This window comes from Camellia sinensis, chromosome 2, assembly GCF_055761805.1.
Source record: "Camellia sinensis isolate YWXY chromosome 2, ASM5576180v1, whole genome shotgun sequence".
NCBI lineage: Eukaryota > Viridiplantae > Streptophyta > Magnoliopsida > Ericales > Theaceae > Camellia > Camellia sinensis.
This window is the reverse complement of record NC_138962.1, coordinates 41,218,282-41,232,157: the sequence shown is the minus strand read 5'-3', so window position 1 is coordinate 41,232,157 and position 13,876 is coordinate 41,218,282. Positions and strand designations below refer to the sequence as shown.

General features: G+C 48.1%; 1 protein-coding gene across 1 annotated transcript in view; it reads right to left on the bottom strand.

The window, feature by feature from the left end:
- Positions 1-6,969: 6,969 nt before the first annotated feature.
- The window catches only part of LOC145813287 (uncharacterized), a 64,031-nt gene continuing 57,124 nt past the window's right edge, over positions 6,970-13,876 (bottom strand). The window contains exons 2-6 of the mRNA XM_082908575.1: positions 10,404-10,565; positions 9,754-10,317; positions 9,569-9,667; positions 9,103-9,273; positions 6,970-6,984 (exon numbers count right to left, since the gene is read on the bottom strand). Coding sequence (XP_082764701.1) covers positions 6,970-6,984; positions 9,103-9,273; positions 9,569-9,667; positions 9,754-10,317; positions 10,404-10,565 — 1,011 coding nt within the window. The remainder of the gene's footprint in view (positions 6,985-9,102; positions 9,274-9,568; positions 9,668-9,753; positions 10,318-10,403; positions 10,566-13,876) is intronic.

Sequence of the window (13,876 nt, the reverse complement as noted above, 5' to 3'; positions counted from 1 at the left end):
GGCTTAGACGCCTTTCATCGACGAGAGACAAACAAATTCGTAGGGAGTCCACTACTTCTTCAGGTATTGTTTTCCACCCCCTCTAATATGTCTTTCTCACATCACTCGGCACTCATGCTCTGTTCTTTTTTTTTTTCTTCTCAAAACCTGTTTTCTCACCTTTTCTCTCAACATTCATCTCTCTATTCTTTAATATCTCTTTTATTTTATCGCTTTCTAGGTTTGGTTAATGGATAGGTTGAAGGTAGTGGATGCTTGCTTGGAATACTCAGCACGGGGCTCTTTCTTCCGCCACCGCCTAGTGGATTTCCTGAATGAGGGATGGTGGTGCCATTGGATGTGCAATAAGTCTGCTGTCGACATTGCTTGGTGTTGCCCCTGGTTTGACTTGCTCGAGATGAGCTGTAGCATGACTCGGCAACCTGGCATTCAGCTGATTGGCCTTACACACTGTGTATTCTACTTTCTGTTTCGGTTCAGGTGTCAGTTTGGGCATGACCAAATTTGCCCAGAAGAAGGGGTAGAGTACTTGGTTTCATTCTTCATCCGAGGCTCACAGTTGGCTAGTGTGGACACCCCATTTTTGACCGTCCTCAAGACTTGGACGTCACCGTTTGAACACTCGGTGATTATCCATGTTTGTGTTCGTTTGGAGTTCCCGGAGGTCTCGGCTCGCGCGCCCCGCCTCAGGATCCCCGAACTCGACCGTTTAGTGTCTGGTTTTGCACCAAACACTTGCATCTTGCCTTTGAGAGGCAGAGTGGGGCTTGTAGACCATCCCCACCCTTCACCGGCAGTGGCTAGATGCCACCGGCTAGTTTTTGCTGCCACCGGCAATTTAGTTTGCCGGTCGGCACTATTTGTTGCCGGTCAGCACTTTTTTGTGCCGGTCGGCACTTTGTTTGGCCAAGATGGCATTTTTTGCCGGCCGATTGCTGTTCATCTGCTTTTGCAGATATTTTTGGACAGCTGTATAACTTTTGCTCCCCTCCATACACGTGTATGGAGGGATCTCCCTCTTGCAAAGCTTGTTTGATAAGCTTTACAAGAGGCATATAGAGGGAAGCTCTCTAAGGCAAAAAAGGAGAGGCTTAGACATTTTTGAGAGAGAAAAGACAGAGGAGAGCTCTGGTTTTCTAGGGTTAGGGTTAGATACACTCACCTATCTCTCTTTCTCTTCCATTTTGCACACTAGGTGTTTTGTGCCTTACTATTGCACACAAACACCTAGTGTTTCACCTTCCTCTTGGAGCTGAGGTTCCAAAGAGTGTGTTTTGAGATTTTGGTGTTAGATTCAAGCTCAAGAAGGCCATTGGAGCACCATTGTTGAAGAGGACTACAAGGGTAAGAAACTAGTCCCTTTTTCCCCTTATTTTTGCTTTGATTTTATACCTATCTTAGAGCTGTTTTTGTGCTTGTTGTATAACATAAAAAAGTTCTGTTTTTAGGCCCTCTTTATTGTTTATTAAGAGTGTTTTGTTGTTTGAGGGGTGTTGACCACCCTTAGGCCTCAAAAGGCCTCATTTTGAGCCATTTTGTGCTAGCTCCGGGATTTTGGTGTTGAGGTCTCTTCACCACTGAAATCTTGAGGGATTTCAGTGGTGAAGATGATGCTTTGAAGTCCCAAGAAGGAGAGGGCCACCCCCTCTCCTTGTTGTCCTTGAAAAGGGCACATTTTGGCCTCTTAAAGAAGCCTATGCTTGAGTGTGTGTTGAGCATGTTTGGTATGTTTTTCATGCTTATATATCCATGATATAACATGATTTCAAGTTGGTTTTGGAACCTCATGCATGCTTAGCATAGTTGCCTTGTAATGCCATATTTGTGCCTTAACATGTCTAGGTTGTTAGCCTTTGTTGGAGCATGTTTTAGGCTTGTATTTGTGAAGATTATATGCTTATTTTGCCATGTTTTAGATCTGTCCATAGTCGTTTGGGTCGATTTTAGCATGCATTATATAGCTCCTTTGCATTTGGGCTTGTTGGCCTTGAGTATGTGCATGTGTAGCATGCCATCTTTGCATTGTTTTGGTGATTTGGGATCATTCTATATGTCATTTCAGTCCCATTTCCATGCTTGTTTGATTGCCTTGCATGCCTCTTTAATGCTTTGAAAGCATATGTTGCAATGCTCCATGTTTTGGTGCCTTTGCATGCCTTTGTCTTTGAGCCATCTAGACGCCATCTAAGTGGTCTTTTGGGCCTCATGTTATGAGCTAAAAACCTGTTTTAGGTTGTTCAATGCATGCCATGTTTGTTATGATAAACATGCTTCAAAGCTTCATGACTTTAAGTGCTTAGACCATGCTTACATGCATTTGCTTGTCTTGCTTAATATGATTTGACATCATTTTATGACATGATTTCAATGCTTAGGTTGCATGCTAGTTGCTCTCGTTTGTCCCTTTTAAGTGTGCTTGAGGGTTGTTTAAATTGTGCCCAAGTGTAGGCCTTCCATCATGTGTATGTGTGCATGTGTTTTTGGCTTCTTGTTTTGGTCATTATGGCCACTGTTTTAGGCCTTATTAGAGTTGCCTAATTCATGTATAAGTCCATCTTGCCATCCATTTGCATTGCCCTATGTATGCTTGCATGATTGCATAAGTGCATTGCCATGTCATGTTGCATTCCTAGCTTGTATGCCTAGGTTGCATTGCATTTTGCATGCATGCCTTGTTCCTTGAATTGGTGATAGGAATTGGGCCTAATTTGTTTGATTGGTTTGCATGCATTTGAAACCAAAGTTGCATACTTGGTTCCTTGGGCCATCATGCATGGAAATGCGTGATTGGTGGTCCGAGAACCGAGGCACATGTCCCTTTGAGTCATTACAATGATAAGAGACATGTTTGGTGCATACATGCCTTGAATTGTGCTGTCATGCCTTGTTTTGCCCTCTGTTGCTGTGAGTTGCAGGTTCTGCAGGAATACTCTGCCGACCGGCAGTGTAATGTGCCGACCGGCACAATTTTCTCTGCCGACAGACCCTATTTTGTGCCGATGGCCATACTACACTGCCGGTGGAAGTTTCATCTAGCCGGTGGTGATCCCCTCTGTCCAAGGATGTAGTCCTGAGGTTTTGACAACCTCCAGAGGAGGAAAGGGAGGAAAACAGAGGCAGCTTGCGCATGGTGGCACGCTTCCCGAGGCGTTTTCCTGCTTTAATTAATTAGTTAATTAATTAATTAATTAATTTGTAATATTTAATTAGCTTGCGTAGTTAATTAATTTGTAATATTTATTTGGTCCCTCCGAGCGAGGGCAAATCTGTAATAAGCGTGTGTGGGTGGTGTGAATGTCTTCCAATCCCCACTTCTTTCTTCCCTTTTGCTTACCTGCTTTGATGGTTAGTATTAGGGCACGTCTAATTTAGCATACCTTATGCTATGCATGTGTGCATCCATGCATTTGTATTGCATGCATTAGGCTCGGTACATCACGCTAATTGCATCAATGCTTCAATTCCAAACTGAATATGTGATAACTGTGCATTTTCACATGACATGTTTAGGATAGCCGAGCCTATTCTAGCAACATTTTGTATGCGATGCATTAGGCACTTCACATGGACTTAGATCATGCATGTGTGCTAACAAGTTCTTTGTTTTGGCACGGAGTACTATGTAAGTATTTCCGCTTTAGCATATTGCATGAGTGTGAATGTTGCCATAACAGCATGCTTAACATGTGGCTAGATGCTTATGTGTTAAACTGTTTTGAATGCCTGTGGGTGAAGGTTAGATTGTTTGAGTTGGAAAGACTCGTTGAAATCCGCATTTTAGCCTACTTGCGAGTAGCAAATTCCAAAGCATTTTTCAAAACAAACGGATATGCAATGTTTCTTTCCAAATTAGGCAATCTAGTCTATACTTGTTTGCTGCGCGCATAACATAGTAATTCTAGGCTAATAAATGGAATAAGAACACATAAAGTTTTCAAAAACAGATATCACGGTTAGTAGAGGCCGGTCTTCGGACCGGGCGAAAGGGGGTGCTCATAGCTGACCTTCCCCGATCGTACCCAAGCTCCCGAGCCGAGACAACTCCGGTGATGACGGACATGTGGCCTTCGGCACCGAGTCAGGGTTTCCTAAATTCCCCCATTTTAAAATATTTAGGTGGCGACTCTATATCTGGCAAAGCAGTCCATGTTTGGCACTACTTTTTCAAAAATCTGTTTCTCAAAACGATTTGCCAGATTTGGACTCTTTGGTTCAAGATTAAGAACCGCGACACAAATCGAGAGTCCGAACTGTAGCGCGAGGTCCCACGCGGGCGCGTCTACAGTTTCTGGCGACTCTGCTGGGGAATTTAGAGAGCTTGACTCGAACTCATGATATCCTGTTTTGATTTCATTTATGTGTTTCTTTGCATTGCATGTGCATTGGTGCGCCTAGGAACACAGTGTTTGCCATCTGCCATTCCTGAACGGTTTGCCGGAGGCTTGTCTTGTCAAGGCATGTCCATAAGGCTGACCGGCTATGGGCTCTGACAGCATGGGAACACAAACCCCGGTTTTTTTTCCGGGGCACCCTTTTTGACCATTCGACCTAGTGCATATTCGGAATCCATAGTGACCATTCCAAGCTAGGACAGGTTGCTTACCCGATTATAGGTTGTTTGAAACTGCTGTGTGCGTAGTGAAACCCTAGCTCCTGAAAAATAGGACAGGGAAACCCTACCCCAATATAGGGGTGTTTTGTTCTCTTTACTTGCTATGTGCTTTTAGAGTGTTGCTCTACAGGAACGCACATGTCAGTTTGCAAGTTTGAGTATCAAACCTGGGGACACCAGTATCAGTATCAGTTGTAGGAATCAGTTATCCGCGGGTATCGGTTCAGTTTTCGGGAACAGAAATTTGGGAACAGTGATCAGCAGTAGGGTACAGTTGTTTAGCTACACCCGTGTTTGATCAGTTTGGGCTGAAATGCTGTCTGTTTTTCCTTTCAGTTCAGAGAGTCGCAGAGTTGAAACAGAATAGCCAGTGTCCCCCTTTGCTGAGGCAAGATTTATGGCGGCACAAAGTTCAGAAGAAATTATGGTTATGGCAGCTGTATCGGAGCAGGGGACCGCTCCGCAGAGCGAGGCCAATATCAGTATGTCATACCCGCCCAGGTCGCCCGTTGTGCACCCGGTTTGGGCTCCCCAGTTATACCAGGCTCGTGAGCCCACCACCTTCGAATTGATGGGGATGATAGGCGATCTCCAAAGGTCTGTGGCAGACCTCGCCTATGGAATGTCGGCTTTACCGCCAGCGGCACCGTATGCCGGGAATTTTGTACCACAGGAGCCCCCGCTACTGGGGCGGATTGTGATAGAGCTCAGCCAACCAGAGGTGGCTTCCGGCTATAGCCACGACATGTCAGCACCAACCCAGACCCTCGATCAGGCTGAGGCCAGGGGAAAGGACAAGGCAAAGATAGACGCCGACCCCATTGAGCAACTGCTGTGGGCAGTCGAGGCTTTGAAGGCCAGAGGGATGAACAAACAACAAACATCTGCAATAGTGACCAAAGCTGTAGATGATGCTTTTCCCGCTCCAACCAAGGGCAGTTCAAGCCAGACAGAAAACCGGGATGGGCCCCGTCATGCCCAGACAGTTCCTGTTGTTCCCAACCCTGCACCGGGAAAGGTTCAAAAAGCCAAGGCAGCGCCAGCCGATCCTTTCGCCAGCGCATCTGGCAAGAATCCTCAAACTGCAAAGTACCTGCCCCGAGGGCGCAGGGTCTTTCACGACCTCCACATGCCTTTGTCTAGGGCATTGCTAATACTGGCAAAGAATGGGCATCTTAAGCCTTTGGAGCCCCGGCCACTCCCGAAGAATCTCCCCACCACCCATGATGCTACCTTGTACTACGCGTACCATCAGCAGTCCGGTCACAGTACCGATGGATGTTCCCGCCTTCGTCATGAAGTGCAGGATTTGATCGATAACAAGGTTATCCTACCACCCACCTCAGGCAAGCCCGTTACCACCCAGTTGCTGGATTTCGAGGGCTCAGATACTGCGAGTATGTAAAGTGAACCGCCTGCGGGCAACTTTTGGTATATTTTTCGATGAAGCGTTTGGCACGCATTTTTAAGCATCGGTGAAACCGAGTTTTGTAAATCCTGGCTTGGATATCGAGTCAGTCTTTTGTTTGGAGTCTGTCTCTCTGTCTTGAGTTAGTCTTTTTCTGCTTAAGTGGCTGTCTTGTTGTATCGAGTCAGTCCCCGTTGTATATAATACCAGGTGATTCTGGGGTTGTTGCCTCGAACACCGTTTTGTTTTGTAATTATCTGTTTTTGTTTTGAGTCTGTCTCTACCGAGGGGCCAGTCGCACCAACAAAGCCGATTGAAACAGCTGTTGCTATCTCAACCTTCATGCTTGCTTTCAGCATAAGGACCAGAGAATTTGAATGGGCTGACAGTACATCTCGCCTGCTTTCCTGCGCGCCAAACTCATAGCATTAACCTAAGTTTTTCAAAAAAAAAACTTTTGAACACTGCGGTGATGAAAACGAAGGGGAAGGAATTCCTCGGGTTTTGCAAAATTTTGATCATTTTGAGAGAAAGGGAGGCGTGCTGAACCTTTTTATGAATGAAATCATGCTTGTCGGCGTGAGTACTGAGAAGGACCCTGGCCTGATCCAGATTGGTTCCACACTATCTTCGGCGCGAGCGATTTGTCGCTTTCTTAAAAACTTTCAAAAGCAAATGTTTTACGCAGCCCTGCGAAGACCTGTGTGGAATCGCTCTTGAGATTGCGCAGCCTAGGATCGCTCTTAGCCTCAAGATTCAACCTATTTGTTTTCCGAATTTGAAACCGTTCAGAATGTTCAGAAAGTTCAACGGACAAACGCCATGAAAGGCCCGCGTGGCCGGTTTCGAAACAGCCCTCGAGCAGAAGGCACCAAGGCCGAATCAGAAGGAGTAGATCTCGCCGGAAGAAGCTCGTAGAGTAACCCTGATGGATTCTCCACAAATCAGTTCAACAGCCGTTCTCCTGGACACAGAGAGGCTTCAATTCAATTTCAAAAAAAAAGACCATTTGGCATGGACTTGCTACTCTTTTACCCTTTGAGAGGCTCGCTGGGCCGAAAACCCGGAAGGGCGACCCAGGCAAAAGTTAGAGCAAGAGAAAAATACAAAAAGAAAGATTGAAAAAAAAAAAAGCAAGAAAAGAAAAAAAAGAAAAGAAAAAGAAACGAACAAAACAAAATGAAAAGAAGCTCGCAAGGTCGAAAACCCGCATTGGGCGCCTTGGCAAAAGTGAGAGCCAAACAAAGTGAAGGTTAAAATACCCGAGTGGACCTTAACCGGAACTACGTAAGGCTTGATTCCCATGTTTGGGATACATAGGCAACTTCATCATGAAGTCCAGCCCCCAACGCTTTCATAAGCGTCCCAGTCCATGCAATGGTTTCGACTTCAAAGTCCAGTGGCCAACGCCCTCCAAAGGCGACTGTGTCCATATATGTGTTATGGCCGTCTTCGTCATCTCTGTGTCCGAGAACTCGACCACCGCTAATGAAGACTGTCTGCAGATTGCTGCGGCACCACCCAAACAAGGGGCAACCTTTCGTTGCCACGAGCCGCTGTGAGCCGTCATTCAAACTAGGGGCAACTTTCCGTTGCCTCTCACCCCCCTTCAAACCAGGGGCAATTTTCCATTGCCTCCGATCCGAGGTTGCGCATCTCGAAGAGTAAGTCCCATGCTTGTTAAGTATCAGCTGTTTGAAAATTAGTTTTTGAAAATTTTTACTGAAGTTGACTATTTTCTCGAAAACTATTTTCGTTTTCCAAAACCGGACCATTGACTTGGATCCAAAAGGAAAATTTTCAGTGCTTGCTGCCTGACCTGCATGCTTTCAAATCAAAAATCGAACAAGTACGTTAATCCGACTCTCATTTTGATCAAAACTGTTTTAGTAGAAGGCAAAAACGAAAAAATGGTTAAAATGATGAACTAGGGGCACAGTTGAGCCAGGCGTTCTGTCTCTCCCCCGTCATCGACGTACTTGCCAGAAGAGCACTCTGCCCGCCGGAAGAAATAGCCGTGAGCTAACGGTGTTGAGCATGAACCCGCACCTTTCCATTTATCCATCAATCACCCCGGGGAGGGATGAAAATGAGAGAATGAAGAATAGAGAGGTGTGAGTTGAGAGAAAAGAGAGGAAAAGGGTTTTGAGAGAAAATCCGAGCTTGAGAGCCGAGTGATGTGAGAATCACAAATGAGAAAGGGTGGGAAACAATACCCATATTGAACTGGCTCCTCGTGGTCCGAGGTCTCCCATCTTCGTTTACGCGTCTGTGTGTCGTGTCTCTTTCATTTGACGGTCTCGTCTTTTGTTTTGAGTCTCTCCCGAGCGTGTCTCGTTGTGTTTAGGTCGTGTACCTCTTTGTTTAAGTCCTCCCCGCTGTGTTCAGTGGTAGGCTCGACATCCCGGTTTGAAAAACCCTCATTTGATTTCTAAAATCATTTATGCTCAGGATGCTATGGCATTCTCTACATTCGAGCGTGTTTCGACTCCAACCAGTTCCGTCTTTGAGCTCCGTCTTGTCAGATTGGGTCGTTTGTTCAGAGTTTGCTGTGTGTAGAATGAACCGAATGTTGTGTTTTGGGCTGTATGCAGATCAATCCCCAACAGAGTAAGGGCCGTGTGTCAAGAATCAGGCAGTGGGTTGCTTGGGTTATTTTGCTGTTGGCTGTTTAAGTTATCTGATTATTACAGTTGAAGTGTTCAATTTTCAGACAACCAATCAGTTCCATTTACATTGAGGTGTAACATGATGAGATGCGATGCAATGCATGAGATGTGTAAATGTAAACACTTTTTCAGATAAAAAGTCTGTTTCATTTCACTATCTTTTCAAATGTACAAGCTTTGGAAACAAAACCTGCCTGCGGCAGTACAAGGTAATCTATCTACCAACCAAAAAGAAAAGTACAAGGAAAGAAAGAAAAGATAGCAAAAATCTGCAGCTATGTCAAGCACCCCAAGGGCTGTCAGTCGGTCCTGGTCCTCTTCCTGGACGAGGGTCCAGGAGCATCGTCAGCGTCGTCGTCAGAGCTCGAGCTAGAACCGTCTCCGGTCTCCTCCTCCGATGACCCTGCCTCCACCTCTGACTCCTCGTCGTCGTCATCGTCCGGGACTGGAGCTCGCGAACTACTCCCGACGTGAGTACGCCCTCCCCTGGTACGGGGAAATATCCTGCCCTCCTCATCTCTCCCCCGAGCAGGGACAGCAGGTCTAGCTGGAGCACCTCCTGCCATGGGAATCTGGAAAGGAGGCTGAAAAAGTGCACAAAAGTGAAATGCATCAGTATGCCGTGAGCAGTTTAGCAATGCAGAATGCAGTGTGTGAGTACATTGTATGAATGCCGTGAGTAGTTTATCAATGCAGAATGCAATGTGTGAGTACAGGGTATGAATGCCATGAGCAGTTTATCAGTATAGAGTACAGTGCAGAATGCAGTGTATGCAGTGTGTCAGATGCTGCGAGATCAGTGTATCGGGTGTTGTGCCGTGCGTCAGATTATGTAAAGCAGCGAATGAATGGTTTGAGGCCAGTGTCAGAAGGACATACCGGTATGCTGTAGACGGCCAGGAGGTCAAATGTCCGCTGAAGCATCCCCATCATCGAGGCATTCATCGCCAACGACTGACGGGTGTACTCAGAAGAAGCCTGCAAAGGTATCAGATGCATTAGTATTCTGTGGAATATCAAGTAAACTGAAATGAAATAACTGTACGAAGTGCAGTGATACATACCGGCGGAAGGTCGGGGATGTCAGTGAACTCATGCCCAGCCGGTGGAGGGGCGAAGGGGATCTGATAGGTCGCCCCACCCTGCCCCTGGAAAGTCAGCACAGCGGGCAGGGCAGGCCACCCAGCTCCTCGTCCACCCCGCACTCCGCCCCTGCCACGGACCCGGGCCCTCCTCGAAGATCCGGCCCCTACTCCTGCTCCGGCCCCAGCCGCCGATGCTACAGGCCTGGCCCCCCCTGCTCGACGGCCGCTCAAAGGTCGCATCAGGTACGTCCGCACGTACTCCTGATAGTCGCCGGTGCCTCGGAAGCCGGCCTCCTCCCAGCCGATGGAGTAATCATCCAACTGCTCAGTGGTCAGCCCCTCGGTCTCCCTCATCTCTGCAGGAGGGTGAACCGGGACTATCTGCTCAGGTAACCCGCGGGTCTGGCGTAGGAAACGCTCCCCCAGGTACCAAGCCCGACAGACCGGGCCCTCTAGCAAGATCCGGAAACGCGAGGTCTCCTCAGCACCAGGGAACCGACCCCGCATCGCCAACGGCAAGGAAGCCCATGGCCGCCATGTGATCTGAAAGTAACAGACAGTTTGTTATCTACTGTTATTGAAACATGCAGTGGGAAAGCGAAGCTAAACGAACTGAAAGTAAAACATACCTCGGCCGGGGTGATGGTGTCGAAATATCGGCGGAAGAAGCCGAATGTCTCCCGTGGTCGCCGGGTGCATCCCCCGTCAAAGCGACTCGAGAAAGGAACAGCCGGAGGAGGCTCCGCGACTGGTACGGGTGCAAGCCTAGGAAAATAGGCGCAAACCCACAACTGCAAAACAGATGTCGGTATGACCATAAGATAAAGCAGGATATACAGAATAAAGCAGAAATGGCAGAGCCGTATGTTGTGCAGTGTATTGTTTGCAGTGTACAGTGTGAGCAGTGTACAGTCAGTGTAAAACAGAATGTATGTGTGTGCCGTGTGTACAGTGTACAGCAAGTGTAAAGCAGACCGCAGTGTGTGCAGTGTACAGAGTGCAGAGAATATCGGACAGAAATGAAAAGTGGAGAAGAAATGTACCTCCCAAGCCCGCCAGTAACCTCCAAGCAGCTGGCCGCTGCCGCGAGAAGCCGAGCTCATATATCCGTACAAGGTGGCCAGAGCAGCGCCGCCCCAATCGAAGTGCAGAATATCTCGGACGTCCACCAGTGCGCTGAGAAGGCAGAGAGGCACGGTGTTCGCCCGGTCGGCGAAGATAGTAGTCCCGAACAGGAACATGAGGAAGCCCCGAGCATACCTCTCCACGTCCTCCTCGGTCATCTGAGTCTCCTCCCCCAATGCAGGCAGGACCCTGAACTGTGCCTCGAACCAGGAATAGCGGACGAAGCCTGGGCGAGCTAGCGGAGGGGCCTCCCCCAGTAGATGAACCTGAGCGGCGGTCCACTCATCCATCGCTATGTCGAAGGGGATCGGATCACCCCCTACCTCGATGCCTGTGAGCATCGAGAAGTCATGAGGGGTCATCGTCATATCCCCTGTAGCAGAGAAATGGAAAGAATCGGTGGTGTCCCACCACCTCTCCGCCAAAGCAGCAAGGAGAGGTCTGCATGTGGAGAGCCTAGAGAGCCCTCGGCAGAAGGTGCCGAAGCCCGCTCGGTCCACGATGCGCTGGACCGCATCAGGGAGCTCGTCATACCACTCCCGCGCACCAGTATTCCCATACCCGCGAATGGTATGGGAACCCTCCTGTAAACAGAAAACAACAATTGCAGGACAACATTCAAAATGCGATTTTGAAAAGACAGATATGGCATGTATGCAAGTTTGTCAGATTCAGGCAAATACCGGGTGCCGGTGTGCTTGCAGTAAAATACGTGTGCTGTGTCAGCGTGTTTGGGTGTTTCAGAACAGATGTGGCATGTATGCAAATCTAACAGATTCAGACAAATACTGGGTACTAGTGTGTGTGCAGTGGAATACAGTGTGTGCCGTGTGTTTGAGTGATTCAGGGCTAGTGCAGTGTGTGTGCATGTGTCAGTCTCAAGCAGATATCAGTTGTATGTATGTTTACAGTCAACTACGGTCTACGGCATATCAGATTTCAGCAATTAAAGAATACAGCTAACTATGGCAGTTTTGTATCCTACATTGCAGAAAGTAAAGCAGAAGATGAAGAGTTACCTCGGGAGTGCCGAATGAAAGGTGGGAGGTAGGCTCGCGTAGCAGTAACTCAGGGGGCGCATGCCTCTCGAAGCTCCGGAACTGACGCAGGCCGTCTGGGGGCAGAACATGGATCGCCGGCCGGTAGGTCGCCGGGTCGAACGGGCGCTCGCTCAGTGGTAAGAGCTCGACCCCGGGATCCATCTCGTGGTCTGGGGGAGTCCCGCCACGTGGAATGTCGTCCGCCATATAGAGAGTGGTGTGAAAATGGCCGGAAAAGGAAAACCGAGCCGGAATACGAAGAGTCAACTGAAAAGTCAACTCCCGAGAGGGTCGGAAATGGCCGGGGAGGCCGGAATGTGAAGAGGCACGAAAATGAAGAGGAAAGTGAGGGGAACAAACCCCGAGAAGGCGAGAACGCCGAACGAGGCACCGAAACGAGAATGTGATCGGTGGAAAATGTCCGAAACGCGAAGAGGATCGCGAATCCGATGACGAAACGAGCGTAGAACGCGAAGAAATGGACAAAAAAATAAGAGAGAAGCACTCTAGAGAGAGAGGGCAAGAATTTTCGGCAGTGGAAAAGTGAAGAATAGGGTTTTCAAGCCCTATTTTATAATGCCCGAAGTCAAAAGACAGAACTGCCCCGATTCAGCAACTGTTTGCCGGTCGGCAATGTTTTGTGCCGGCCGGCACTTTTTTGTGCCGATAGAATTGTTTTTGTGCCGATGGCCAGCCGGTGGCCTCCCCTTTCGGCCGGTGGGGTTCCCACAGCCTTGTTTAGGCCATTTGAGTTGTTTTGGGTCTTCATAGCTGAAGCAAGTGCAAGAAAGTGCATCTCCGACGCTCAACCGGCCTCCGTTTTGACCGCAGACCGTGTCTCCAGTGCGTGGCGCTCAAATTCGTGCAAGGTGTATCCTTTTTGTATCCTTTTTGAATTCAAAAGTTGCCCCATGTGTGTTGCACGAGTTCATCACACTACTTCGGTGCATTACATTGCGCTGTCATGCGCCACACATTTGCATTGTTATGCACGTGTTATATGCGTTGCAACACGCACCCCTTTGCATTGTCGTGCACATCTCTCATGCATCATTGCATTTCCATTCCATGCATTGTCATGCATTCCGGAATACGTGCGTTGTTGCGCATTTAAGCCCATTTACACTCCGTGTGGCATGCACGTCACACTTGGCATCGCACTATTTTGTGCATTGCATTTGTTCGCGCTATCTTGCGCACCTTAATTGCACTTGTTAGTGCATTGCATTTGTTCGCGCTATCTTGCGCACCTTACTCGCACTTGTTAGTGCATTGTATTTTGTTCGCGCTGTTCTGCGCATTGCACTTGTTAGTGCATTGTATTTTCCTCGCGCTGTTCTGCGCATCGCACTGTTTTGTGCATTGTATTGTTCGCGCTGTTCTGCGCATTGCACTGTTTTGTGCATTTCAAACCTCGCGCTGTTCTGCGCATCGCACTGTTTTGTGCATTGTATTGTTCGCGCTGTTCTGCGCATTGCACTGTTTTGTGCATTTCAAACCTCGCGCTGTTCTGCGCATCGCACTGTTTTGTGCATTTCAAAATTGTTCGCGCTGTTTTGCGCATCTCATTGCATTTTGCATGCATTCCATCGCACTGTCCTGTGCACTCGCGTTGCCTAACGCATTGCGCTATTTTGCGCATCATGCCGTCGTGCAATACCGGTGGTCTGGCGAGACCTTAAACACGCACGGTCTGGCGAGACCTTAAACACGCACGGTCTAGGAGACCTTAAATCCTTTGGAGGTGCGAAACCTTCAGCGCATTGTCACGCGTCTTGTAAATACCCCTGGTCTGGCGAGACCTTAAACGCGCGTGGTCTGGCGAGACCTTAAACACGTACGGTCTAGGAGACCTTAAATCCTTGGAAGGTGCAAAACCTTTATTGCATTGGTGTGCACACTATTGCTTTGTACATATCTTAAGCCGCGTGTAGTCG